The sequence below is a fragment of the Adelges cooleyi genome, unplaced genomic scaffold (assembly GCF_023614345.1).
Source record: "Adelges cooleyi isolate 19-005CV unplaced genomic scaffold, UGA_ACOO_1.1 ACOO_flye_CR_arks_rails_tigmint_CR_PRNA_9, whole genome shotgun sequence".
NCBI lineage: Eukaryota > Metazoa > Arthropoda > Insecta > Hemiptera > Adelgidae > Adelges > Adelges cooleyi.
In genome coordinates, this window is record NW_026096579.1 from 17,754,612 (window position 1) to 17,781,070 (window position 26,459).

The following is a 26,459-nucleotide window of genomic DNA, read 5'->3' on the forward strand; positions in this document are numbered from 1 at the left end:
TCGCCAGTGTGATTATAATAAATTAGTACCAATGTTTGACCCTAGTCTAGTAAATGAGGAGACATAGAAACAAAACAATGACGATATAAAAATAATTTTATTCGTGTATAACATTTGATTAACATATAAAATAAGTTTATTTTAAAAATTACTTTATATTAGGCTGATCACATAGTAATCATTTGGAACTTATACAATAAAAATAATGTGTAGGTTTGTATTCCGAGTTGAGTTTTTATTTTTTTATTTAAGAGTTCAAAGTTTCATTTTAATAACAACATAACATTATTTATTGTTGCTTACACTCGGCTGGGTTAACTTGTTTATTCAATAGCTTGTCTTGGCGTGGGTTGTACTCGGGATCATTGCCAGTTCCTTCCTCATCATCGTCATCGTCGTCATCTTCATCGTTTTCAGACTCTTCTTCTTCATCGTCTTCATCGAAATCATTTTCGTCTAGTAAAGCCTCACCTATACCAGTACACTTGTTAGTCATATGATTATTATTTCTAGTTAAAACTAATTTGTTTCTCAACGAACTAACCCGTGTAATAAAGGACAGCCCTGGGAATTATTCTTTCACGTATGTAATGGCCAATTTCGAAATCTGTAGTTAGAAGATTATCAATTTCCTCATCTACTTCGGTTTCTGGATCATCCGGCACTATATATGGATAACCAACAGCATGTTATAATATATTCGACACAATAATATCAAAATAGAAATAAATATGACATTTATTTTATTCAGTCTACTCATCCACGTGTTACCATTAATATAAAATACTGCTAACGTTTAAGTACAATTTATCATCAATATAAGCTCAAGTTAAAGCCACAATTGCACTATTTGTCAAAGTGGTAGTTGTATGAGCCACTTTTTTTTTTGCACTAAGTTTACTCAAATAAAACACCAATAATTGTGTTTTATGTTATTATTACGTGTGCATTTGTTTATGACAACATTTAAACGGATTAATAACAATATATAAATAATTTTAAAAGCATTATATTATATTCATTCTTAGCTTTTTAAATTTGTACTCGAAATGTCAAAGTTTCTCCCTTTTACGATCTAACGTTTGTTATTAATTATTTTTAAGAACATATCTCAAATATAATTTAGCAGTGGGCAGACTAAAGAAATGGAAAAATGACACATTTTGAATGGTTTTATTGACAAACAAACTGCGTTACCATTAATATAAAATACTGCAAACGTTTAAGTACAATATATCATCAATGTAAGCTCAAGTTAAAGCCACAATTGCACTATTTGTCAAAGTGGTAGTTGTATAAGCCAAACTTTTTTTTTGCACTAAGTTTACTCAAATAAAACACCAATAATTGTGTTTTATGTTATTAACACATGTGCATTTGTTTATGTCAACATTTAAACGGATTAATAACAATATATAACTAATTAGAAAAAAATTATATTATATTCGATTTTTAGCTTTTTAAATTTGTACTTGAAATGTGTCAAAGTTTCTCCTATTTACGATCTAACGATAATCGTTTATTTTTATGAAATTTTTTTAAATATAATTTACCTGCGGGCGGACTAAAGAAATGGAAAAATGACACGTTTTGAACGGTTTTATTGACAAAACGAACTGCTCCCTTGACCTTATGTTTTTGTTTCTTTTTTACGACTTTAACAGTTACGTTCTTTCCTTTGTTCCAATGAATTGTACAACCCTAAAGTTTTGAAAAACAAACAATGAAAATTTTTCGGTCAGTATTAATGCCGGAGTCTGAATGAAATGTATTTACTTTGCACTTGAAAATTTCAGGGCCTTCGAAACTCAACGGATTGTTTTTATCTGGCACGCATTTCATTTCATATTCCTTAGTCAACACCGTGTTGGTGAACCATTCGTTCGGAGTAAAATGGAACTCCAACGCAAAACCCTGAAAATTGAAACAAAATTGTTTAATGCCATAATGGATTGAACAATTATTAAAAACTTTATCGTTACCATAGGTTCTTCTAACAGGTAAACTTTAATATCCGACAAATGGCTTAGTATTGGTTCGTCGTGTGGCTGTATCATTTCGCTTATTAGACTAGTGTTCTTTAAAATGGTTAACCAAAAGTCTGGAATGCCCTTTATATTCTCATCGCCTATAGATTCTCTGTTGGAATCGTAAAAAAAGCATTAAGAAACTAAATATATAGTGTACGGTTACACTTAATTATTTAAAACTTACTGTTTCTTTTCTTCTAGTTTCGCCTTTCCTTCCAGGTCGGCTGAGAGTTCCTTAACGTCATCTTCATCTTCAGAAGGGAAATCGCATTCTTCTTCGTTTGGTTCATACATTCCCTTGACAATGTCACTTCGCTATGGATAAAATATGCAATATAAAATAAAAAACCTAAAACTTGATCGGTTAATTATTTTGTTACTTTGTTGTAATAATCCACATATTCTTTATGATATTTACATTCCAGTAGGTGTAGTTCGGTATAAAATTTAGTGTCTACTGCAGTCTGAGCAACTAGCAACTTTTTTAAGGCCTTCACACGCTTTTTGACCACTGGCGGAAGATTCTAAAAAATAGAAAGGTACGTCATAAAATAAAAATATGTATAACACTGTTTGATTAATAAAATAAATTATAACAACATACAAAAAATAACTTATTATGTATATATTACATAAAATTACAATGCGCACGACAGGTTGTACAAAAATAAATTGAAGATTTGTTAAAATTGAATGTTGATCGATCATAAAGATGCTTTAGTATCATAAATGTGTAGTAAAATTTATCAATGTGAGCTAAGTTAAAGCCATCATTGCACAAATGAAGAGTTTGTTAAGCGTTTTTAATAATAGAAAAAGTTTTCTAGAGAAAATGTAGTATTTTTACAGGAATTATGTCTTCTCCTTCTCCTCTGAAGCCAGACTTTAATTGTGGAGGACAATCTTGTTCCATGTCGGAACTTGACGACGAAGAATCAACAGCGTCGTTTTCAGCAGACATCCTGTCATCAAAAAAATTATTAATTTCTTTAATTTAGAAATATTAAAAGACATAGAAAATTAAACAGTGTATTATTGTTGGTTAATTAATACAATACAAGGTCATAATTTTGCTTATAATGAGTCAATAACACTATGATTATTAGTTTGCATTGCTAATTACAAGTCATTTATCTTTAATATCTAGTAGTTGACTGACATGTAGGTGCTATTTCGATTCTTACTCAAATAAGCACACCAGTTTCAATAGAATATTTTTATCTTAATATGGTACATTGATTTCTGATAGTAGTGACCATGTTAAGCTTTGTACTTGCTTCTTAAACATTTCAATAACTTCATATACAAATTATCAAGAAAATTGTAGTTAAATGCATATTTTAAAAGGGTATTGAGTAAGTATATGATGAACTTTTGGAAAAAAACGTAATATAATTAAGCATAAAGGTAATTTTGAAAACACTATTGGTAATATATTTACTGTTTCATGTTTGTATTTTAATGCAATCTCTTAAATGACAATGACCAATATATGATGTTTCAACAAGCAGTCTGTTCACATTTCACATTCGAAGGAAGTCTAACAAAATAACAATAAGACAAAAATACTAATGTTTATTTCAGAGCATTTCGTTTCCATAGAGAATTCTGTTAGGGTGCTTGCCCTATACAGATCAATACGACAATAATAAAAAACTTTTATAATAATATTAATAGTTTAAAAATATTTCATGCCTCTATAACATCTTTAGGTGCATAAAAATGTCAACGAGTAATAAATAATTATAAACAATTAAAAATATTTTTTTAACTGAAAGCTCTAAACTAGATGATTTAAGCAAATTGAATAAATTAACTTACTGAACAACGTGAAACAAAGTTGAATTTATGTTTTATCTATAATCACAGATAAAACACACTGTTATTTGCTTTTTTGGCAACCCAATTTTTGTCGCGAACCTATATTAACCATGTATTTGTTGCGATTATCTCTATTCATAGCCTTTACCATACATTTATGCCCATAGACTACAAAATCTATGTATGCTTTAATAATAAGAATTCAAGCACCCTTTCGAGTTGCAACCGAAGGAAGTATAATATGTATTATTAGTCATGACTCATGAGAATTAATAATGTTAATACCTATCCGAGATTTTTTTTTTTTGTTCAAAATAGAATTCAAAAAAAGGCACAAATTATTTGTTATGCGATTTTGAATGTTTTGTACAAATCAAGTACAATTAATAATTTATTTTTACAGCAATCTTCGTTATTTTATTTCAGGATAAACTGCAAGAAAGAAAAATAAAATGGTTGGACAGAATACATGAAAATTAGTCATGCAAAGCTGAAAGCACTCCGGCGGATGCTATTTACCTAACCTCTTATCACACATAAAAGCCGGGGAATCTTTAGGGTAGGAAGGTTAACTTTTGACAGGTAAACGATTCGAAATCAAGCAGTTGTATAAAAAAGGGTTCGGGAGCCAAAATCAACGGTTTTGGGAATGGACAAAAAAAACCCTTAAACCGGATAGCGAGTACACGGATACCGAAAAGCACATGGTCATAACCACCGTGTGAAATATTATAATAATTAATATCGCAATAGTCGGTCTTACTTATATCCGCCAAGTCGACTGACACCGCTAAAGTTTAACACTGGATCGCACGCGATGGACCGACCGGTCGGCAGACTGATCGTCAAGAGTGAAAACTTGCGTTACGCGCGACAGATAAACCCGCAACAACAATGTGAATAACGCCGCGAACACTGCGAGTATCGAAACGAACGGCAAATAACCGAGAGGCAAAAACGTAACGACAGTTCGTACTTCGCCCGTTTCCCGGTAGTCGTCGATAACAATGGACGAGAATCAACCAATTACCGATCACGTAGCGACCGGCCGTCTTGCCGTCAAAGACTCGGCAACGTGTGTCCGTTCCAATGCTCCTTGGCCCAATGTACGTCGGATATGCGAATCGCGCCATTCGCTACGCAATAATAATCAAATTACACAGTAAATTGGTAATACCCGTTGAAATAATAATAATTAATATTTCATACACCGGCAAGTATTTCGCAATATAAATATGTTGTTTGTCTTTATGATAAAAATACTTAGTTAGTACACAGGTACAAATGTATTGGAAAAACAAGGTTGTTTTTGTATAAACACCGCGTGCAGTTGTGTACGCGCGTCGTTTTACGGGTTTGGCATATAAAGGATTGTTTGTAAAAGCTCGGGACTCATTTTGTCTGGAACGTTTTTATGTGTACAACGTGTGTGTAGTATTGTTATACTGTTTTATTATATTCTATACGTAATATTATCTATTATATTGTAATTACTACCTATATACGTTTGACAACAGTAGTGTGTTTAATCTTATAATTTATTCGTGTTGTGTTATTAATTCAAATACTAAATCCACTGACGCTCACCCAATGTTATAATATGCTAAGCATATTAGTGTATAATATTTCAACAATGTAAGCAATTGTGGCCACGACACATCGAGAGTTTAAGAAGACTTGGGCATCACCACTTTGTTCATTTCATGCATTTTCAAAGACAACATTTAGCACTATTTTATTATTCCTTCAATGATTCTAGGTTTTTTTTTTAATTTACATTTCAGGCTCTAGAATGATATGGAGCATCTCTGTAGGCATTTGATGCTGTTGTTGTGGCCGACATGTAAACAGGTTGTGAAACATATCGTACATAATTAAAAATATTTCAGTTATAATAATTAATAAAAAAGAACGAGGATTGAAAATGTCAACTTAAGAATCAGTTATATGTTGTGATCACAGTAGACATTTTAAATAAAATGGCTACAAGGAAAAAAAAATAAATTACATACCCATGAATTTGTGGATTTCCTTGAGGATAGGCTATTTGAGCTTGTGAAGGCATGGCAGGACGGTCCAGATGTATGAATTTTTATTGTACAGTTTCCATAACAGTTTTAACTGGACCAAAGCTCTTGGTTTGACACCAAAATAATAGTTCGAAAAGTTAATTTATAAACTCACCAACTGTACATACATACAAATTGAAAAACCTCATAGTAACTATGTGATATCAACAATAGTGAATACTGTATAGTTTTAATTAATATATTCTGATATCTGTTCATTTTAATATAAATTATTGTCTAAAATATGTTAGACCTTTATACCATTGTTGCCCACTGACCGTCATCCCCCCAGGTTCCCCTAATTTTTCTATGTATTATATTTTATTTGTTCATATTGGTACATATTACCATTGAGTATATATTGTACAATTATATACTTCAATGAAAAACTACTTTTTGATTATTTCTTCCCCAATAAGCATTGCTTGTGGTGGGGCAAAAGAGTTACAAAATAAATATTAACTAGAGAAAAAATCAAGTTTTAAATTTATGAAATAAACTGCAGGGAAAAAAATATAACTAAGATGTAACAAGTACAAAATAAAAACATAAACTTTAAAAATATCCGTAACATGATTACATAATATACACTAACATTACATTAGTTCATTTAATAACCAAACTTTAATAATTTTCTTGACGTACATAAAATTATTTTTCAACGCTTTACAATTAACTATACTTTTTTTTTAAATCCAATGGTAGCGAGTTGTAAAAAATTGGACCTAGGTAGGTAATCTACAAATTTCTTACTTAATTCCTTATTTGAGTATCGTACAGCATGGCCGTATTTAGGGAGGGGTTCCCGGTTCAAACCCCCCCCCTCCGAAATTTCATCGAAAACTATTTGTATTACCTTTCCTTTATGTCTTTTTTCCATTTTTTTTTAAAGTATTCCTGAAAATGATATTAAATAAAAGAAAAATATTTTGATGTAAGTTTTCTTTCAACTTTAAAGCCTAAAATAGAATTAAATAGTGATAATACGTGATATTATCGTTATCGCCTGCTTAGGCTTATGGACACGCCAATGAATTTTAGTTTTTTTTTTCGAATTTCGTTCGTGTACTTTATTGGAAGACGTCAATAATGACTGGGTACTAATGTTTACATGCATATTATATAGAATCGATTCAACTCTGTATATGAATTAAAGCACGAGTCGTGTCGATAATAAAAATATTATATATATATATATATATATATTGATACATACAAATATAATTTATAGTGTAGTCAAACTATATTACATTTTTGAATTTGTACCCAGAATAACGAAATATTATACATATATATATATATATATACACAAAATTTTTGTGACAAAAATAATAGTCATTATCAGCGTCGGCGACAACGACAGGGCACCGTAATCGTTTACTGGAAAGATCTGTTATTTCAACCTGCTAAAAGAGTCAAAACAAAAATCCAAATATACCACTGTAAAGTAGATATTCCAACGAATAAAACTGCACATATAACGTAATAGTCACTTGATAACTGAGATGAAAATTGGCCCGTAAAGATACATTCATACACCTGACATTCATCGACTACGCGGTATATATATTAACCTAAAAAAACTGATATGGTTTTGTTTAATAAAAATCCTAAACATGATTTATTAGTTTTATCTTAAAATAACCCCCCCCCCCCCAAAAAAAAAAAAATGAGTGCTGGATACGGTTCAGTTTATCTGCTTATGATTGAAAAGAAATAGTACATTAATCAAAGACCATAATATTTTGTTGGTAGGCAGAATAAAAACACAATTAATATTAATAACGTGTCATGGAAATGTACTCTATTTTTAACAACATTACGATGGTGTTAAATGGTAAATGACATAAGAATTAGGATTAATCAAAAACAATCTATTTCTCAGTTGTTTACGAGTTACGACGCAAGTGATCATAGCGTACAGTCCGGGGTCCCCTCTATAGACTTCTAGTTATCTTACACGTACTGTTCATTACGCGTTACGTAGTAATCAGCCAAGTCTTTAAATTGCTTATTAACACTTACTATAGCCAATACATATTTTATTTAACAACATACGCATGGTCCTGCAACTCGAAACTAAAAGCAACAAAGTGAGAAAGTTGTAAACAGGTTATTCAATAATTAATATTGAAAAACAATTAACAGGTAAAAATAACAACAATCAATAGTTTTTAATATGTCCAAATAGAAGTAACTAACAATCTTATCTAGAAACCATAGTTGTCTATATTAGATAGGTATGTAATCATTTTTAATCTAGTATTAGGTACATAAATACACTTTTAAAAAATAACATTTTTCAATGAATAAAACAATTGCACAATAAAATATGTATTATTAGTTCATGATGTACCTATAAAAATCATTTTTTTTGTTTGTATCCGAAATTGAAAAAGAATACGCCATCACGGTATAACTTGTTGTCCTCACCATTAGAAAGAGCGAGCTGAAATAACTTGTCTAGATTTAAAGGTGGAATACTTAGTAAGGAAATTAAAAAAAAAACTTAAAATTGACATTTTCGCAATTCTTACAAGTATATCAGAAATGTGAGACCAGTTTTTTGTTAAATGTTAAAATTATCATGAATAATAATACATTCTTATTAACTTAAAAACTTAAAAAATGTCTTTTTTCTCATATTACATTAAAAATATAATTGAATTGTTAATTTGCTGTATCTAAACTTACGCTATTGCAGAAATCTATTACAAAGGAGGAGAGAAGAGATAAAATATTAAGACCTATGATGCACTTCTCTCTCGCATCACTAAAATTAAAATTAAAAATTGTAATTAATTAGAGATAAAACAAAATTTTTGAAGGGGGCTCAGCCTTTCCAGTCTTCAAATTTTCCGCTTAAAACTTATGTGTAAAATTACAATCTCCATTTTATAAATAATTAAGTACCAAAACTAATTACTTCTTAAGGCACCATCTATAAATTCAAAATAAATATGTTAACAAATAATACATTTACAATTGCGTAAAATAATTTTCTTTTTTAAGTCACTGGAATATTATGTTTGTGCTTAAAAAATATAGCTTTTATACAAAAACATTCGTTATAAATAAATCACTGATTTATCTATACTTACAAATCACATAATTATCACAATCAAAATTATATACAATCATCAGTTTATAATTTAGAGGAAACGATAAATCATAGTCATTTTTTGACATTTCCAACTGGGACGTTTGTATTTAGGTTAGACTTGCCGGCTTTACTTTTGGCTGACAAAAATATTGGAAATAGTTTGTGCCGTTTGATACGCTTTACAGAGACTTCGCTTGGTACTGATATCACAGATCCATCTTGTTGGCTAGATGTTTTTGATATTTTACGATGTTTCTGATCTATATTGGATTCTGAACTAGAATGGCGGAAAGAGCTAGGAACATTCTGAAAATAACGAATATTATTTACCATCCATTATCATTACATTTAAACTGCCGAACGAAAACCAACACTATAGCCCTTTATTCATATAAGCTAAATTGTTTTTTTTTTTTGTACATATATATATATATATATATACAGTTAATTCGACAAACTTACACTTTGTTCAGATAGAGTTGAACTTTCGCTTTCACTTTGTAGCTTTGACAATTTTTCTGATGGTTGGACAACCCGAGTAGATGATTTCGCATCACACTGGTCGTCGCCGAGGGTGAAACAAAGTTTTGTATCTGAAGAGCGAATTTTCTGATCTTCGGCTTCGCAGTCGGGTTGATCGCTCTCCGAAGACTCCTGGTCGCCTTCCTGCCATTGTTCGGTACTTTCACAAGCACCAAGGTCTTGATACGACATCCCTGGAAAGCAAAAATAATTCTTAACTGTTCACTAATGTTATTGTTTATTTTTAGTTTGGCTAAAACATAAGAAGCAATGTTAAATATGCTTCTTGATTTGGCAAAAAATAATAAACTACAAATTTTAAAATTTTCATTAAATGAAGTCACTTATATTTATGAGCATCAAATAAGAATACACACATCAAGTATGAAATCAGATTACACTAAATTAACATTGTTTGTAATATAGGTATAGAAGACGGAACAAATAGTTAAGCTGTGTTAATTATAATTTATAGGTAATAATATAATAATCAATTTTAGTTTACTCTATGGACAAAATGTTTATTATAGAATAATACAATTTTTAAATATTTAGTAGTATCTGAAAATAATCAATTAAATCATTCAGAATAATTATTTTTATTGTTTATATAACAGATCAAGTATTATTAATAATTAATAAAAAAATAGAATAAAGTCTGTTTTAATATTATAGTCTTTTTAATAATATGTTATATTTATACATTGCTTACCATAAATATTCATCTTCATGCAGCAATAAAAGTAAAAATAAGTTTTTCAATTATTAAATGCATTAAATAAAAAGTAATACAACATTTTTAAGTATAAGCCAATTCACATAATATAAACTAAAATACATTTGCCACAAAACAAATCTATTTTGTTAATAGTAATTGTATACAGTTTTAAAATAAATAAATACACACATCCAATCAAACCACATAGAAAAGACGAGCAAAGAATTTTGCAATTCTTAATTGCGTACAACATATACATAACTTCAAAGATATTATTGCATACTTAAAAATATAACTAAGGGTTAAACAAAACATTAAAATAATATAAAGATAATGCCTATTAATAAAACAATTCAAATAAAAAAAATGTAATTGGAATAATCTAGTTACAATGAAGGGTAATATTTATTAAATTAAAAATAAAATAATAAAAAAACAAAACAAGACAAGACATCAAACAAAAAAATTGTTAAATTGTTTAATAAACAAAACAGTTAATTATTGTTATTGATTGAATAACAATATCAATATGCTATCTATATTAAATAAATATATCTATATTTAATATAGATAGGCAATACAATAATACAATAATTACATTGCTGGACTTGAAAAAAAAGCAGAAAGTTAATAAATGGGAATTGGCCATTAGTACTATATTTAATTTATGTAATTATCAATTTGATTACTTTAAAACCGATGAAACAGTATCAATTACGATTGATTTAGGTTAAATAAGTAAACTATGCAATAAAGGATTTTTACTTTAATTTAATAGGTACTATACTAGTGTCATTAAAAAAACGGTCAAAACTATTGAAACATGTATATATTCTTTGTTTGATTTGTAATTAACTAAACAATAAATAATTAATACTACTGCAAGCAATAGAAAACACACGAAGAAACATAAAACAGATAAGCGTCCAAATTTCAACCAATAGATTCATCATCTCTTCCCTTACCTGTACCACCCACACACACTGAATATTGGCTAGAATCATCTTCAAGGTCGTCTTGACTACTCATACGTCCTGAAAAATAAACACGTCAATGGCTCTTTACGTCAATCAAGTCGGCGGCATCAAATTGGCACTAACCTCTTAAAGTGAAGTTACGACCATTTGATACGTTTCTATATAAGACGTTCTCTAATTGCGATAGACCGTTATTGTTAATTATATTGAATCCACATAATGATTCGACTTGCTTCCATCGATGAACTCTTTCTGCTAGTTCCTGAGTCACTTCATTCAACGAAGTTCTGCAAAATGAAATTAAGTTGTTTAAATACAAAAAAAATGAAATAAATAATAGCAAAAATACTAGATAAATCAAACCTTGCTTCTACGATACTTCGGTCGACATCATCAATTGATTTTCCATGAGTCGACACAAACGCGCCAACCAAACTCGATCGCTTTTTTCGCAATTTTTCACACTAAAAATATAAAATAAATATATTAATATAATTATTATAATAGCGTGATTATTTACAAATGTAATATAATATGTTATTTTTACTTTTGTTATTGGATTGGTATAACATAAAAAAAAAATTAGTAGTTGAAAATAGGTTGAAAATTTCATTAAGACACAATAGACTTTTATGTTCAATATAGTAATTTGGCTGAAAGTTTTAATTAAATATATCACCAGTAAATCGAATATTAATTTTAATAATACTGGTTCTTAGTATAACCAGTATATTTTAATTAGCTTAATTTTTACAAATAATTAATTCAACTTACTGCTTCTCTAGCCTGTTGTAGTTGCTTTTCAGCACTAAGTTTTTTTTTAATATAAGATTTATTTTCAATTTCATGTGTCAGTTGTAACCATTGTTGCAACCCGTGTGGAGGTGTCCAACATCGATCATCTAGCTCGCCTTCAGCTCTAGCTAATTCTCCGCGCAACATCTACAATTCAAAAATAAAATAAAATATTTACAATAAATCGCTCATTTATAAAATAAAATAATAAAACCAATTACTTCGATTTCATTTTTAAGTTGGGAAATTTCCAAATCGGAATATGATGATTTTAGTACAGATGAATTATCATCTTTAATCTGCTGTTCTTGTAATTGTTTTTCTAAATTAGCCTTCTCAGTACTAACATACTCCTGCTCTTGTTTAGCTTTTTCCAATTCCCTCTAAATACACAAACAATTTAATTAAATAGTAAATGTTAAAACCCAAGTAAAATTACCTGTAAATCTTCAAGAGCTGTTTCAGCTTTTTGCAAACTCTCCATGTCTTTCATCATTCGCTTTAAATGACGAGTAGAACTTTTATTTTGGTTATAAGCATACCAACAGCCAATCAGTGCTCCCAATAGCAGTGTTATTAATATTAAGTCCTTAATGTGTGTATTAGACTCTATTAAAAAAAAAAAGATCAAAATTACATTATTTTTTTTTTTTTTTGAAGTATTAAAAATTTAGTGTTATATTGTCAAATAAAAATTCTGTTTTCCTTTTGCTGATTTTTATTAAAATCTAATGGCCATCTCTTAACTTTTTTGGTAACTAATTTTTGTTTTAATAAAATATTATATCTTAAACAGCTTGGACATAAGGGTTCATATTTGCTTCAATGAATAGTAAAAAAAACATTACTAAGTACTCGAGCATAAAATTCCTCAATGTATATGTAATGGTCAGGTTAGAAGCCTAAATTTCAGTATATATTTTTTTCATATTCATAAAAAACAAATTGTTATGTATAGAACAAATTTTACTTCAAGCGAGTTGTGCATAGTTTACCTTTTGGGGGGCCAAAGAGAACGACGTCCATCGCCTTTAGGGCAATTTTCTGTTTGTGAATTGGGTCTTTGATCCCAAGCACATTGCTTAAAAATTGCATATTGCTGACTGCTAGTCTAGAACATAATAATTTGAAAAATGTAAGTATGGAAACTATTATAATTGATTGTTTTTATTATTATGACCAAAAATCAGCCTTATAGCCTAAATTTACAAGTAATATAGTGGGCATTTACTTGTAATCTATAATACTCGTGGCCGGACACCGAAATCGATTTATACTGTGACTTCTTATACATTTTCAAATATAAAAGTAAATCTAGATTTATGTTTCATTAGAAGAATAATATAAAATACAATGCTAAATGAGACTGGTGTACAGCGGTAATTCTGGCTTTCTATAGGATCCAATTTTATCTCAATCGTTTTGTTGATCAGGCCAATATAATAAACAGAATATGGGAAGTCAAAGTTATTAATCAACCTAAATATCTTCTCCTCGACGGCGACCATTTAACATATATATTAAATTGACAACGCTAATAAATCTGTGATTAAAATTTTTGGGATTTAAATATTATTAGAATTGCTCAGGACAAAGATACTACAACGCAACGGGGCCTAGCCAAATTAGCTGATTACAATATCGTACTTAGTCATCTCTCAAGATGCTAATTTTTTATTAGTATTCTTTAATTTTTTAAAGTTAATGTTATGTTAATGACTTTTCAACAGCTCGTACCCGGAGAGAACATAATATGCTAGATTTGTTTGTTTATTTTTTTAACAAATAAATTTAGCAAAACGATTTGTAATAAAAGTCGGTGTTAAACAAGATCCAAAATACATTACATTAATGTAATAGGTGTGTATTATATATTGTTATGAACAACTGGTAGGAATGTAGGTAGTTGTTTTTGTGCATTTTTGCTTATAGCTATAACCGACCCTAAGAACATTTTATCGACCATGGTACAGTTATCTGATTAAATACAATTTCTCAACGTTTTTGATAGTTTTATATACAAATTTGCGACTTTAAATAAATTATATTATAGATTTTTAATCGATAAAACAATGCAAGTCTATAAGTCAAATACATTGATAAAAACCGAATACAAACAAGAACATGAAGAGGTTATCTTCACTAATCACTATTATAAATAATACGATTTTTTTTTTTAAATTGTAGTTTATTTAAGATGTACAAATAACCTATTTTAAGTGGTTCCAACAGCGATTTCGATGTTATGATCATTTTAGGTAAACTAGTGTCGTCAATCGCATTTAAAAGCACATTTTCAAAAATTATTACTACGATATACATAAAAAACGAATGGACCGATTGAATTTAAACTTTGTAGGCTTGTTATATATGTTTAAAAACGGTGTTATAATGAAGAACTTTTTTTAGTTTCATGAACTTTAATTCATAGACCCTATAACATTTTGCCCTTAATGTGGGGTTTCCACGTGTAGTATAGTATTGTAAAAAGTTAAAAAAAATAATTATTGTAAATTTTTTTTTTTTTATAGATTGTATGTTTCAATAAAAGAGATTTAAAGTAAAAAAAAAATCCTAACATCTTAATATACAAAAACCCAAGTTCTGGGTTGTCTAAAGCTTGACTGGTTTCATAAACCATGATTTGGACCAATCATATAGAGGTTTATTAACCATGTACGATTCATGGAACCATTAGTGTTTTGTGCAACCTAGTAAAAGAAGTTGAAGTTTGTAAATCGTAGTCGAGGCAAGACGTGTATATTCGAACGATTTCCAAGTAAATTTACTACAATGAAACTTACAAAATACTTATTAGGATAAATTATTAGTTTTTTTAAAAAAAATATTCTAAAAAAAAAATTACATTTATTTCTTGTTTAAACTATGCATGACCTATGTGTACAGAGAACGGCACCACGGTAGTAGCATTGATTATATAAAATCAATGTTTGTAGGTATGTGTTAAACACATTAATTTTTATAAAAAAAAGTCTTCTTTTATTCTTTGACCATTATTTTTAACCATTTAGGGTGACCCACCCTAACCTTCAACTTGCACTTAAAGCAGGTCATCACAACTTTAGCCCTGCCATTCTCAAAATACTGTTGATAACCTCTGACAATATGTTTACTGCTTCAATTTCCGACCAGAATCGTCACTATGATTAATGTTGGGGGGAGGGGGTATTGTTCCAAATTAAAAAAATTCGTTTAAAATTTCGAAAGAGAGGTGGTCTGGTAACGTGTCGGATTGCCTTCGATCCTATCTAGGCTCTCGTTGCAAAACGTCTACAATACCTCAATACATTTTCTCTGATACCTAAGATTCTATACACAAGTTTGTCTCAGCAGTCATCACATATCAACACTCCTTTTCACACTTCAAATTGGCGAAAGTTCCTTTATACTGAGAATGGGGGGGGGGGGAATAATTTGGTCGTTATATCTGCTCTATCTCCTCTATAACTGTCATACTCTGGCAAATATAACCACATCAATTCACGTAAAAAATATACACATCACAAATTATTTATTTTAAATTGAATGGTTCATAACAGCTGAGGAGTTTTAAGACAAATACTCGAAGGCCATGTTCTTCCGACGTCACAACGTGTATACAATTGAGTTACAAATAACTTTACTTTGTCACGACTAATTGCTATCGAGAATTATGAAATTGGTTTCAAAAAAAAGTACAAAATAGATCATTTTTGTTTTAAATTTGTAAAAAAAAGTTAATTTTTTATGGCAGGACTTATTACTTTAGTTCTAATTGCAGTACTAAGCATTACGATATATATCTACTATTTCATGCAATATTTTCAGCATAATCTCAAACAAAAATCCATAAAAAAATTATATATTATATCTATCAGGAGGACATGGTATGCGTTGTCGACATTATAGTAACAGTATAAATATTTATGATATTATGGAAGGGACAAAACTATATCACCTGAAATAGTATAAATAAAGCATGCCGAGCCCACATTCACTGTCAAAAATCGTATGCAACACCAAAGTACTATAAGCTGTTTATCATGGAAATACAATATTACTGATAATATTATACTAAAATTATATTAAATTAAAAACAAAAAAAAAAATATATATATACACACACACTAATATATTAAATTAAATATTGGAAAAAAACTTTTGATTATCTGTCATTAAAGATCAGTGCTTACAGGATATATAGCTAAAAAATAAATTGTTATTTTTGTATTGATAAATTAAACAGCCATCAGAGTTTTTCCGGGTCTGTAAGTCGGATTCTAAACATTATTTTTAGATTTGCGCCGATTGATGACTTAGTGGTATATTCTATCTTTGATAATTACCTAATTTAAGTAACATGTAACTAACTTGATAAATATTTACTAATCGTATGTATTATTATGTATATACTATGTACGAAATTCGTTCGTGGTATTTTCGACAACAAATAGATTATTAATGATTAATGAGTGACCCTCTATAAGCTTTTTAATAATTCCGCAGTACTCGCTGAATTCGAGTTCGGCCTCAGATTTTCTTAAGTACTTCTTGTAATTTTTTTAAATCGCTAATTGTCAACTATCAACAAAGTAAAAGCAATCGATCCAGCCATTCTCCAGTGAATGATTCATTTGACCGTGACCATGTAAAAACGTTCATATTAGTATTGTCTTCTCCTTCGTGTTTGAAAAATGGGGATTGGTCAACCAAACCATAAATGTCTATCCATCGTCATATTTTGTTCACTCCCTTCCTTTAGTTATCACACCTACACACTTCTTCTTTGATCTACTTTTACCTCTAAATTCTTCTACCTTGTTTTACTATTTTACTTCTCTTCCTTCTTTCCACATGACTAAACCATCACAATCGGATTTTCTCATATTTGCTTCTATTGACGCAACCCCCGGAAACATCTAAAATGTACATTATTGAGCCAAACATTTAAAAAAATCACCTCCTCCCCTTTAAAATCGAGATAAACGCCAAAAAAATGTACTAAAAATGTATTTTTCATCTTTAAATTACGATGCGCTATAAATTGTTTAAAAATAGTCGAATTAGCCCAAAAATTTGTATGGAATAGTCTTTAAACACAAAACTACTGATAAACATTGACAAACTAAAATAAAAACCTGGACCTCCTACTTACATACTCACTACTACTACTACCTACCCACCCACCACTATTATACTCACTTAGGTATAATCATTTTTTTCTGTGCTTGGCATGGGCTGTATTATTTGTTTTGTTTCTTGAGAATAAAACACATTATTTCTAATTTACTATATTATATTGAAGACTTAAATTATAGGTATTATGAATTTTTAGACTATTCAAACTATTTTAATTCATTTATTTAAATGCTACAATATTTCCAAAATTATCCGACTTTAAAACATACAAGCTACTTAAATTTGCAATAGCCTAAGTATCGACGGCCTTGGCTAGTCTGCCTGTTGTCGGAATAATGATTATGAATAAAGTAAAAATTATTTCTCACAATAGAACGCAAAACAGAATAGGTCGTTATAACCGTGTAATACGACCTATCATGTGGTAGTTATTAAAAAGGTACAATTATAGAGATAATTTATAAGAGACGTACAATTGAGGAAGACCGCTTAAATCAACAGTGTGTCAATGTTAAAAAAAATGTGGTTACTGACCTAGGAAGATGAGCTCCAGTAACTCTATAATTGATGAATACAGGAACATATTGAGGTAATTCAACAGATGTAGCAAGCCAATCACATGTTTGTTCAACAGTCCAATTATGCACCTGAAATCGTGAAAAAAGGTATAGTGGAAATAACATCGTATATTATTAATACTTCTATACGGATGGCTAATAAATAATGAATATACTTACTTCAGATTTTACCCAAGCATCCCATAAATCTTTTACAGATATATACATATCATCATTTTGATGGAACGCCTTTTGTCGTTTTTCTGCGCCTTTTTCATACTTTAATTCTTCACGTAAAAACTAAAGAAAGAAAAACAATTGTTACAATGTTGCCATTTTTTTGTTGAAATTAATTAAATCCGAGTTTTTTCTTGACTGACGAGGCATGTTTAGCAAGACAATTTTCTATCCTAATAATTAGCATACCTAATTTCTATTCAAGGTTTTTTTAAAATATTTTATTTTAACCCGTCTAGAACAGATGTTTAAAAAAAAACTAATACTAATATAACGTAAATTAAAAACGTTTATACTTTTTATACGAATACATTAATTGCTAATTATACATTTAAATTCTACTGTTTAGTTGTACTCATGTATATATATATATATATATATATAATACGAGTGTATTGTAAGTGTTAATATTATATATTATTTATAACCGTAGAAATTGAAATTAGAAAAAAAAAATACAATTTGTTTTCGATTCGTCTCGACCTCTAAAAGGGTCAACGCCTTATTTCCTGTGTATTAGTGTTCATGTTATTTTTTCCAGAATTCTTTCAACTTTTAACAATTACATGATAACGTATACCTATATTTAATTGAATTTCTAAATTAATAATAATTTGCTAAACAATGACTGGTCGCAAATCTACAACTAGTTTTGGATAGTTACTTTTAATATTACAAATGTTTAAAATTTAAAACGGGAGGTGGAATGTGGTTGAGTAACGCTCAACTACATTCCAGTAATAATAATACTTGGTAACTTTATACTTTGAATTTTTTTCCAATAGGAAATACTACAAAATTGCAATTAATTTCCGAGAAAATAAGTGTCTAACGATAGACTGATCACCTATTATAATATACCTACCTATATCAAATGTAATTTGCTGAAAGAGCTTAAAATTAAGAAACTTGATGTTTAATACTTTAATAAAAAAGAATTTTTTTTTTTTTTAACTAGTGTTCAAAGTATACATTATCTACATTTTATGTATTATATCGTATTGGTGTTCACCACAGGACAATAAATGTAGATAACTGTAATAGAGAGAAAAAAATAAGTTAATGAAATTGCTATCTGCTAAAGAAGGCGTATTATTTTCAAAATTTAATTGAATAGTAACTTGTTAATTATAAATAGCGTAATAATACAATCAAACTGTGTAAGTGTTTAATAGTTTGTCGAGTAGTAGTTACACTTAAGTATGCAAATGTTATATAATATACATTACGCACTGCGTTCGCGTTCGTCGCAATTGTTTTAGTCGACTACAGCATTAGGTTTGTATTATTAACCCAATAAAATTGTACTGCGGAGAGACAGATGGTAATCAATTTACACATATTGATCAATCACTATTTAAGAATTCACACGACACAGCCTTGACCTAACAATACAAGTGGAAAACCGCTTCGTCTTGATGCAGTTAATAGCAATGCACCAAAACACTATCAAGGGTAGAACTTAAAAATGTCATCAGGTCCTTTTGATCGTTTAGCCAAAGATAATGATTTTTTTTTTAAATTTTAATAAACAGCCTTGTATATTTTGTCGACGCTATTCCAGGTCTAGATTATTTATAAATAATTAATATCAAATGAGACGCGTATTTATTTTGTAAACTCTTAACGGAACATTTTGCCAGTCTCCACCAAGTGGGAATTCATTATAGGTGCCAAAATAAGTTCTACACTATTTATAAGATAGCAATAAGACAAATATAAAAGCGACCCACCTATAATAATGTCTTTAAGCGGTGGAATGCCAAAAAACTAAAATGTCCGAAAATATACTTTAATTTCGACCGAGATTACTTCAATAATAAAATGAAACACAAATCATAAGCATAAATTAACATTACTAACATTTAAATTTTGCGAGGGGAAAATATACATATGTAAATTGTGACATAATTTATTTAATAAAAAACAAAAACAGCTAACTCAATTTGGTAGAATTAAAAAAGACCCACAATATCATACATTATAATACATACTAAAATGCGTACATGTGAGTTTGTTTATGAGGTCTATAACATCAATCATTAAAATTATTTAGTCTTGGCGGTTGATTTATAGACCGTTTGTTTACTATAAAATACAGTAAACATTGTCAATTAAACAATCATAATTGTTCAGTAGCAAAAATAAAATAAATATTACAATTTTTGATACCTGAAATTATTGTTGTTTTAACAAAATAAGAAATGCGTAGGTGTAGCATTCCACGTCAAATCTTACACCATTTGAAATTTTCATTTCGATGATAAAGCTTTTTGCACTTAGCAAAAAACTTAGCTTTGATGTGGAGCTGAAAAGGTATTGGTTTTATAATGTGACTTGAGACACTAAAACTTTCTTCCTGCGTAGATCAATATACTCGAATAGTATCTCTGATCATACGAAATTATTACTAAAAATGGGTAAAATGCAGGGACAGTTCTAGAGTGGGGCTGAGGAGACCGCCTGCTCAGTTTTATCTCTTAAATTATTAATAGGTACTTATATTTTATTTTTATTATTATTTGCATTCGCCTGCTAGATTGTTCTACTAGTCATTCGTATTCTCAGTACTCTTAGATTTTTGTATTATTATTATGGACAGTGTTTTTAGTGTTATACATTTTTTTATTTCTCTACAAACTCTGCATAGGAACAAGTATCAACGGACTGTCTACATCATATGTGAGAATTTTCATCAATCGAAGATAAAGTACAACATAAACAATTAAAAAAAAAATGTATAATCAAAAAACCAGTATAGTGATAACAGTTTAGGTATCTGAAAAATATTTCCATTGTGTTGTTGATTTGCCTACAGGCTATTGGTAACAACCAAACATATCAATTCGTATTCAATCTAAAAATACAATTTATAGCACATTATTGTCTTTATTTTGACAAACATGTATTTTAATTTTTACCGATGTTTAATAAATTTACCATCTACATCGCATCGAAATTTTTTTAAAACTTTGCCAGCATTTAAAACTGAAAAGTGAATGGCATACGAGAGATGAGAGATGTGGAAAAGGTTTACGCATTCACCCTCGAAATCTATAAATTCAATTTTTTTTGTCAACTAGTCAGTTTTGAGTTTTAACTTGCTATAAATTTGCGAAAAATGGTAAAATCACATATTTAAAGTGTCCTTGTTAAATTTAAATTTTAAAACCATTGGACTGATTAATTTGAGCAGCCAATTAATCAATTGGAAATAAAAAGATAATAAAGGGGACAAAGTGGAAAAGTTCCGCTAAAATCAGGTAAACCCCCCAAAAACTACTAGATTTTCGTTTAATTTATTTTATTTTATAACCACTACTTTAGAACTTAGAGCTCAAAATATAACTTAAAATATGAATAAGGTATCTAAACATTAAAAGTTCAACAATCTGTAGTTAGATTCCTAAAAAAGAGTAAATAAAAACAGAAAATAGTAAAAGAATTTTTTTACCCACAACTTTAAAAAACTTGAGTACCAAAGTATAATATATTCTCTCTCTTTCGTTATTCCCATCGATCGGGGCTTACGCGGTTTAGATTTAGCACTTTTGGGCTTATAGCTGGCTGCCGACCTAACGCTACCAAACAAGTTGACCCCAAAGAGAGGTACAGGTGGCCATTTCTTCCCCCAGACAGTTGCTCGCCCTTAGTAGTATAATGTGTACAAAGCTTAAAACTACAGGGTTGGAACTCTCAAACTTGAAATTTGCCATAAAATAAAATTAAGAAAAATAATAATATAATTTTTATTCAAATCAATTCCATTTTCCACTATACGTAGAACACACAAATATTGTATACTTTAGAATTTTCATGACCGAGTGAACCATTATCATTTCTTGTTGTAGTAAAAATTGAAATAACAAATTTAGTTAACAGTGAAGTATTTAGCGCATTTCTTCACTAGAAGTGACTAATTAAAGGTAAGTATTTAAACATATATATTAATTATAGGATAATTTAATGGACTTATGATGATTATTAAAGTCTTTGCAACTTGCATGCATTTTGTACTATTATACGGCAGATGCAGTGGACTTTTGTGCGAACGTATAATGTCAGTGAAAACGAATTGTAGATATTTAAATTATTTCTTATAACTGTGGTTTTAGAAATTAAAAATTAGTTCTATACTAAGGTTTGTTGAACTCGATACAAACTTGAAAGACATTACAATTTAAAACAATCAGTAGCACTAATAGTTGAACCAAGCTATCAAACTAAAATAGTTAAAAAAATAACGGTAACTAAGACACGCCAACTAAAATAAACTTATCTTTTTAAAACGCAAGTTTAAAAGCCAAAAATTATAGATTGTTATCTAAATGTATCAATAGGCCCATGAAATGTTTTCAATTGATCAAAATTCATATAAATTTATCTAACATTTCAATTAATTTCTCGAGTTATGGAAAATCAATTAATAAATGTACCCTATTTAAATATTTGTATAACCAATCTTTTACTGATTAACTAATTTTTTTTTACGTTTACACGTATCAAGAACAGTGAATAATAATTTCAGTTGCAAAGCATTATTGCTTTATTATACTTTTTAATATGCAAGATAATAAATCTTAAATAAACTTACATCATCAGATTCTGAAAGATCTATTGTGCCATCTGCATCATCATCAAGTTGTCGATGCAATGAACGAATAGCTTCTAGTCCAACTCTATCTTGTGTTGCCATTGTTAAACAAGCAATATCATCATTGCATGAATCATTAACATTATCTGAAAATTCATAACATATATAATAATATAAAATATTAAACAAATTAATAGTATTTATATTGTTGTAAGACTGGTAAAAAAATTGGCTAGATATTTAATAGGAAAAAAAAAGTTTTGACCGTTTTGTATACTATATTATTAATTTATGTTGCTAACTTTCATTTTTTGTGGTAAAGAGGATGTATAGTGGTTGTGTAAGAGTCGGTTGGGACCATGAGTCTCGGCTGGAGGTGATATATTGTTATATTGTGTGTGCTAAGCTGTATAATTATAATATTCCACTGTTATTATAATACTATCACTTGAAGAATAATGTTTTATAATTTTGATAATCAAGGGAATGGTGTGGAGCACTGGTTAGCTGCAGTTGCGGTTCATCAATGAAGTTAAACTGATAAGGTATTAGTATTTTCCGGATGACTGAAAATGTTAGAATTTTTACCAAAAAAGCTACCATAAACTACAATAATACATGTTTCAAACATCATTGTACCAAAATTATGCATGACTTGCTATAAATACAGTCAGAAGTGTTAAAAAAAAAAAAAAATTTGCAATGTGCGTTAATAATGTAAAATTATAAAATAAATTGTTTTGAAAGTTATTTAATAACTCAGAACTTTAAGAAATAACGCTTTTAAATAGTTTTCACCTTGACTTCAAAACGCTCTATCATTATTGTGCTGGTCTTTTATTATTAATAATTTTAATGACAACTTTATTTATCAAGTAAATAGTTTACCTCATAGTTTAGGGATTAACGTTTTAAAATAAACAATATAGGTAAACTATAGTCTATACTGTGGCCCACGAGAGCATGACAGTGCGCAGAAATTTAAACACATTACTTCTGCATGCGCCTGCACAAACAGTAGTAATGGAATAAGTTTCTGCGAACGGTCGTTCTCTAGTGGGCCGCAGTATAAGTGTATATATTCTTTTTGTTTACTGTAATAACTCATTAACAGATATTTACATATTATATCAAAATATGAATATAATCACTTTTTTCAAGGCCATCAAAAATAATGGTTTTATAATTATTAAAAAGAATAAACAATAATGAAATTTATGATTTGTACTTTAAATAATGTGTTTATGTCGTTTATAATAACTACTGAATAATTTGGATTCATTTATAAAAACTTAGTAGATCCATTTTATAGCAATTTACTGAAAATATAAAATTATTCTAACAAGGAATATCATCGTCTAATTTAATAACTGCAATAACTCCATTAATGGGTAAACATTTTTCTTACCTATTAGAATTTTTTACTAAAAAAATGTTTTTTCTATAAATCATTATTTCCGAACTAATTATTATATATTTTTAACTTATGCAAATGTTAACATTTACTTGTAATTAGTAGAGAATAATTTAAGTTGTTTAGTAAATGTTATGACAAATGTTATAAGGAAACAAGATTGAATTATTAAGTATGTTGGTGTAAGATGTCACCGATAGGCACAACTAGTAAGAACTTTGTTATGAATAATTAACATTTTCATTATGAATAGGGGTTTACATGCATTACTTATTTAAATAAATGTTAAACATTAAATTGTGAATGTGTGTAAAGTAGGCCTATACTAGGATACCAAAATTATATGAGTTCACTTTCGAAAATTTTATAAATTATAATTAACAAAATTAATATTTAATTAACTGTATCAACTTCTATGTAAAGAAATTTCCGTACATAAATAAAGAGGAGCTAGGAGTAAGGTTTTCAAATCAGCCATTAAAAGTTAGATATTAGAAATAATTGTAACTTGTATGCTCCAATTTATTGTAGTTTACAATTATGATAATATTGTAAATCATTGAACAGAATTTAAGAAACAGACATTATTCACATTAATATAAATTATAACGTGTAAAATTTAATCGACATTCAAGTTTGAAGCACATATCCGACTTACTTGAATCTGTTGGTTCTGTTACACGGACTTTGGATGAGCTTCGAGGAGCATAAGTTTCCTTGAGTATATCACAGTTCGATGAAAGCACCAACATAGACACTAAACTAAGCCAAAATGGAAGCATTTGTAACTTTGAACACATTGTTGAATTACTCGGAGGTTTTATCTTAAAACGAGAAATTCGACTCGATCGAAACGTAACGCGGGAATTGCAAAGTACGATTTTAATTAATTATGAAATCGCGAACTTTCACGGGCATCGTCGTTGAATATATTTTAAAGACGGCATCATGGCAACACAATCCTTGCGCCGACACCGAAAAAAAATTGATTGCCGAAAACGCACCAAAATTAACACATTTAAACACAATCGAGATTCGAGACGAACAAATTGCCAAAAGAAAAATTGAAAACGAGATTAAAAACAAAACATTTAATAACGAAACTGTGCAGGCGATTGCCGATTATGACCACGAACTATATGTCGTATACGGAGTGCCGTATAATAATGAAATATGAAAGCAGAACGGGTACTGATAAGGGGGTTTCATATTATGGTAAAATCATGGTTGGACCCCGGTCAGCATTGGTACAATTTTGATTGGTTCGGTTGACAGCTGATTAATATTAAATGAAACGAAGTTACTCGATAAATAAACAAATAACGATAATAAACACACGCTTATCACAGTAACACAAGTGATAAGGCTCATCTTGAATTTTCCGTCAAAGTAAGACCTCTTGGCTCTTGGTAGACCGTAGGTACCTATCGTTTAATTTTGCGGGTGTTGCAGCGATTCACTGTGAAGAAGTTGTGTCGTACCCTCGATTTAATTAACTACTGTTATTAGAACAGTTCAGCATTTTTCAATGAAATTATAAATCATGTTGAAATCACGCACGGTATGTTACAAATTGGGTATCAGTACCCACAGCGGCTGGATTCCTTTTGTACAATGCTCTTTATCTCGTGCTGCGTCTACAAATGTTCAGGAAGCTCGAGAAATAGTTGAAACGACTAGAGAAAATACACTTTCCGACAAAGAAGTGGAAAGAATTTGCAATAAATCTCGTTTAAATGACGCTCATAGAAATCTGGTTAATGGTCGTGTACCATATGATACACCCGTACAAAGATTTCACAATACCGTAAAATATAAAAGACGAATGTATGGTAGGTATGGAAGTACCAGTGGCGTTGACCCCGGATTAGCGTGGCCAACGGCTGAAGACCTAGAAGATATACGTGAGTACGAAAATGTAGCACACCCATCGACTATTCAAGATATGTATCGTCATGCGTTAGAGAGGGTGAAGAAAGAACAACAAGAAATTCAAACACGCCAAAAACAAATTGACGAGAATTTCAAAAAATTAAATGGATGGCTAAAAGAAGTAAAAGACAAAGCTGCTAAGAAACTACAAGAAGCACAAGAGGCTAAAAATAAGAAAGCTAGACTTATTGAAGAGGTGAGAAAACATTTTGGTTATAAACTGGATCCAAAAGACGAAAGGTTCAAAGAAATGCTAGCAAAGAGAGAAAAAGAGGAGAAAAAGAAAATAAGAGATGAAAAGAAGAAGATTCGCGAAGAGAAAATGTTGAATTATATAAAAAGTTCTGAAAGTAGTAGCGAAAATAAAAAATAATTTGTATTGTGTGTAAATTTAAAAATTTATTCGTAATTAAATCAAATAGAAAAGCATATATGAGTGCATTTGTAGTTTATTCTTAATCTCAACATGTGTTCAATAAGAAAACATTGTCTTAACATCCTAATTTGCTACACAGAAATTATAATTAACTATCAATAGTTTTAATATAATT

General features: G+C 29.3%; 3 protein-coding genes across 5 annotated transcripts; 1 reads left to right on the forward strand and 2 right to left on the reverse strand.

Moving 5' to 3' along the window:
• Nucleotides 1-78: 78 nt before the first annotated feature.
• On the reverse strand, nucleotides 79-4,814 carry LOC126846645 (nucleosome assembly protein 1-like 1). Its single transcript, XM_050586340.1, has 9 exons — nucleotides 4,615-4,814; nucleotides 2,878-2,992; nucleotides 2,411-2,554; nucleotides 2,215-2,345; nucleotides 1,983-2,139; nucleotides 1,777-1,914; nucleotides 1,554-1,701; nucleotides 545-664; nucleotides 79-471 (listed from the first exon to the last, which is right to left on the reverse strand). Exons 2-9 carry the CDS (start codon nucleotides 2,989-2,991, stop codon nucleotides 290-292), a joined length of 1,134 nt encoding a protein of 377 aa, XP_050442297.1. The 5' UTR covers nucleotide 2,992; nucleotides 4,615-4,814; the 3' UTR covers nucleotides 79-289.
• Nucleotides 4,815-8,126: 3,312 nt separating this feature from the next.
• Nucleotides 8,127-25,152, reverse strand: LOC126846662 (stromal interaction molecule homolog). 3 transcript variants are annotated; one of them, XR_007686915.1, is made up of 14 exons: nucleotides 24,635-25,152; nucleotides 22,563-22,708; nucleotides 17,912-18,031; nucleotides 17,709-17,821; nucleotides 13,031-13,146; nucleotides 12,475-12,644; nucleotides 12,257-12,418; nucleotides 12,015-12,182; nucleotides 11,604-11,704; nucleotides 11,364-11,527; nucleotides 11,229-11,297; nucleotides 9,486-9,739; nucleotides 9,022-9,329; nucleotides 8,127-8,861 (listed from the first exon to the last, which is right to left on the reverse strand). XR_007686915.1 is itself a non-coding variant. In XM_050586372.1 (13 exons), the coding sequence occupies exons 1-13, from the start codon at nucleotides 24,774-24,776 to the stop codon at nucleotides 9,096-9,098; spliced, it is 1,959 nt and encodes a 652-aa protein (XP_050442329.1). In that variant the 5' UTR covers nucleotides 24,777-25,152; the 3' UTR covers nucleotides 8,127-9,095. The 3 variants fall into 3 exon arrangements, 2 of the variants coding, with proteins under 2 accessions (XP_050442329.1, XP_050442330.1); XM_050586372.1 differs by having other exon boundaries at nucleotides 8,127-9,329; XM_050586373.1 differs by lacking the exons at nucleotides 8,127-8,861; nucleotides 9,022-9,329 and adding an exon at nucleotides 10,258-10,270 and having other exon boundaries at nucleotides 9,597-9,739.
• Nucleotides 25,153-25,339: 187 nt separating this feature from the next.
• LOC126846530 (growth arrest and DNA damage-inducible proteins-interacting protein 1) lies at nucleotides 25,340-26,341 on the forward strand. The gene has a single exon (XM_050586028.1). The coding sequence runs from the start codon at nucleotides 25,520-25,522 to the stop codon at nucleotides 26,279-26,281; it is 762 nt and encodes a 253-aa protein (XP_050441985.1). The 5' UTR covers nucleotides 25,340-25,519; the 3' UTR covers nucleotides 26,282-26,341.
• The last annotated feature ends 118 nt before the right edge of the window (nucleotides 26,342-26,459 follow it).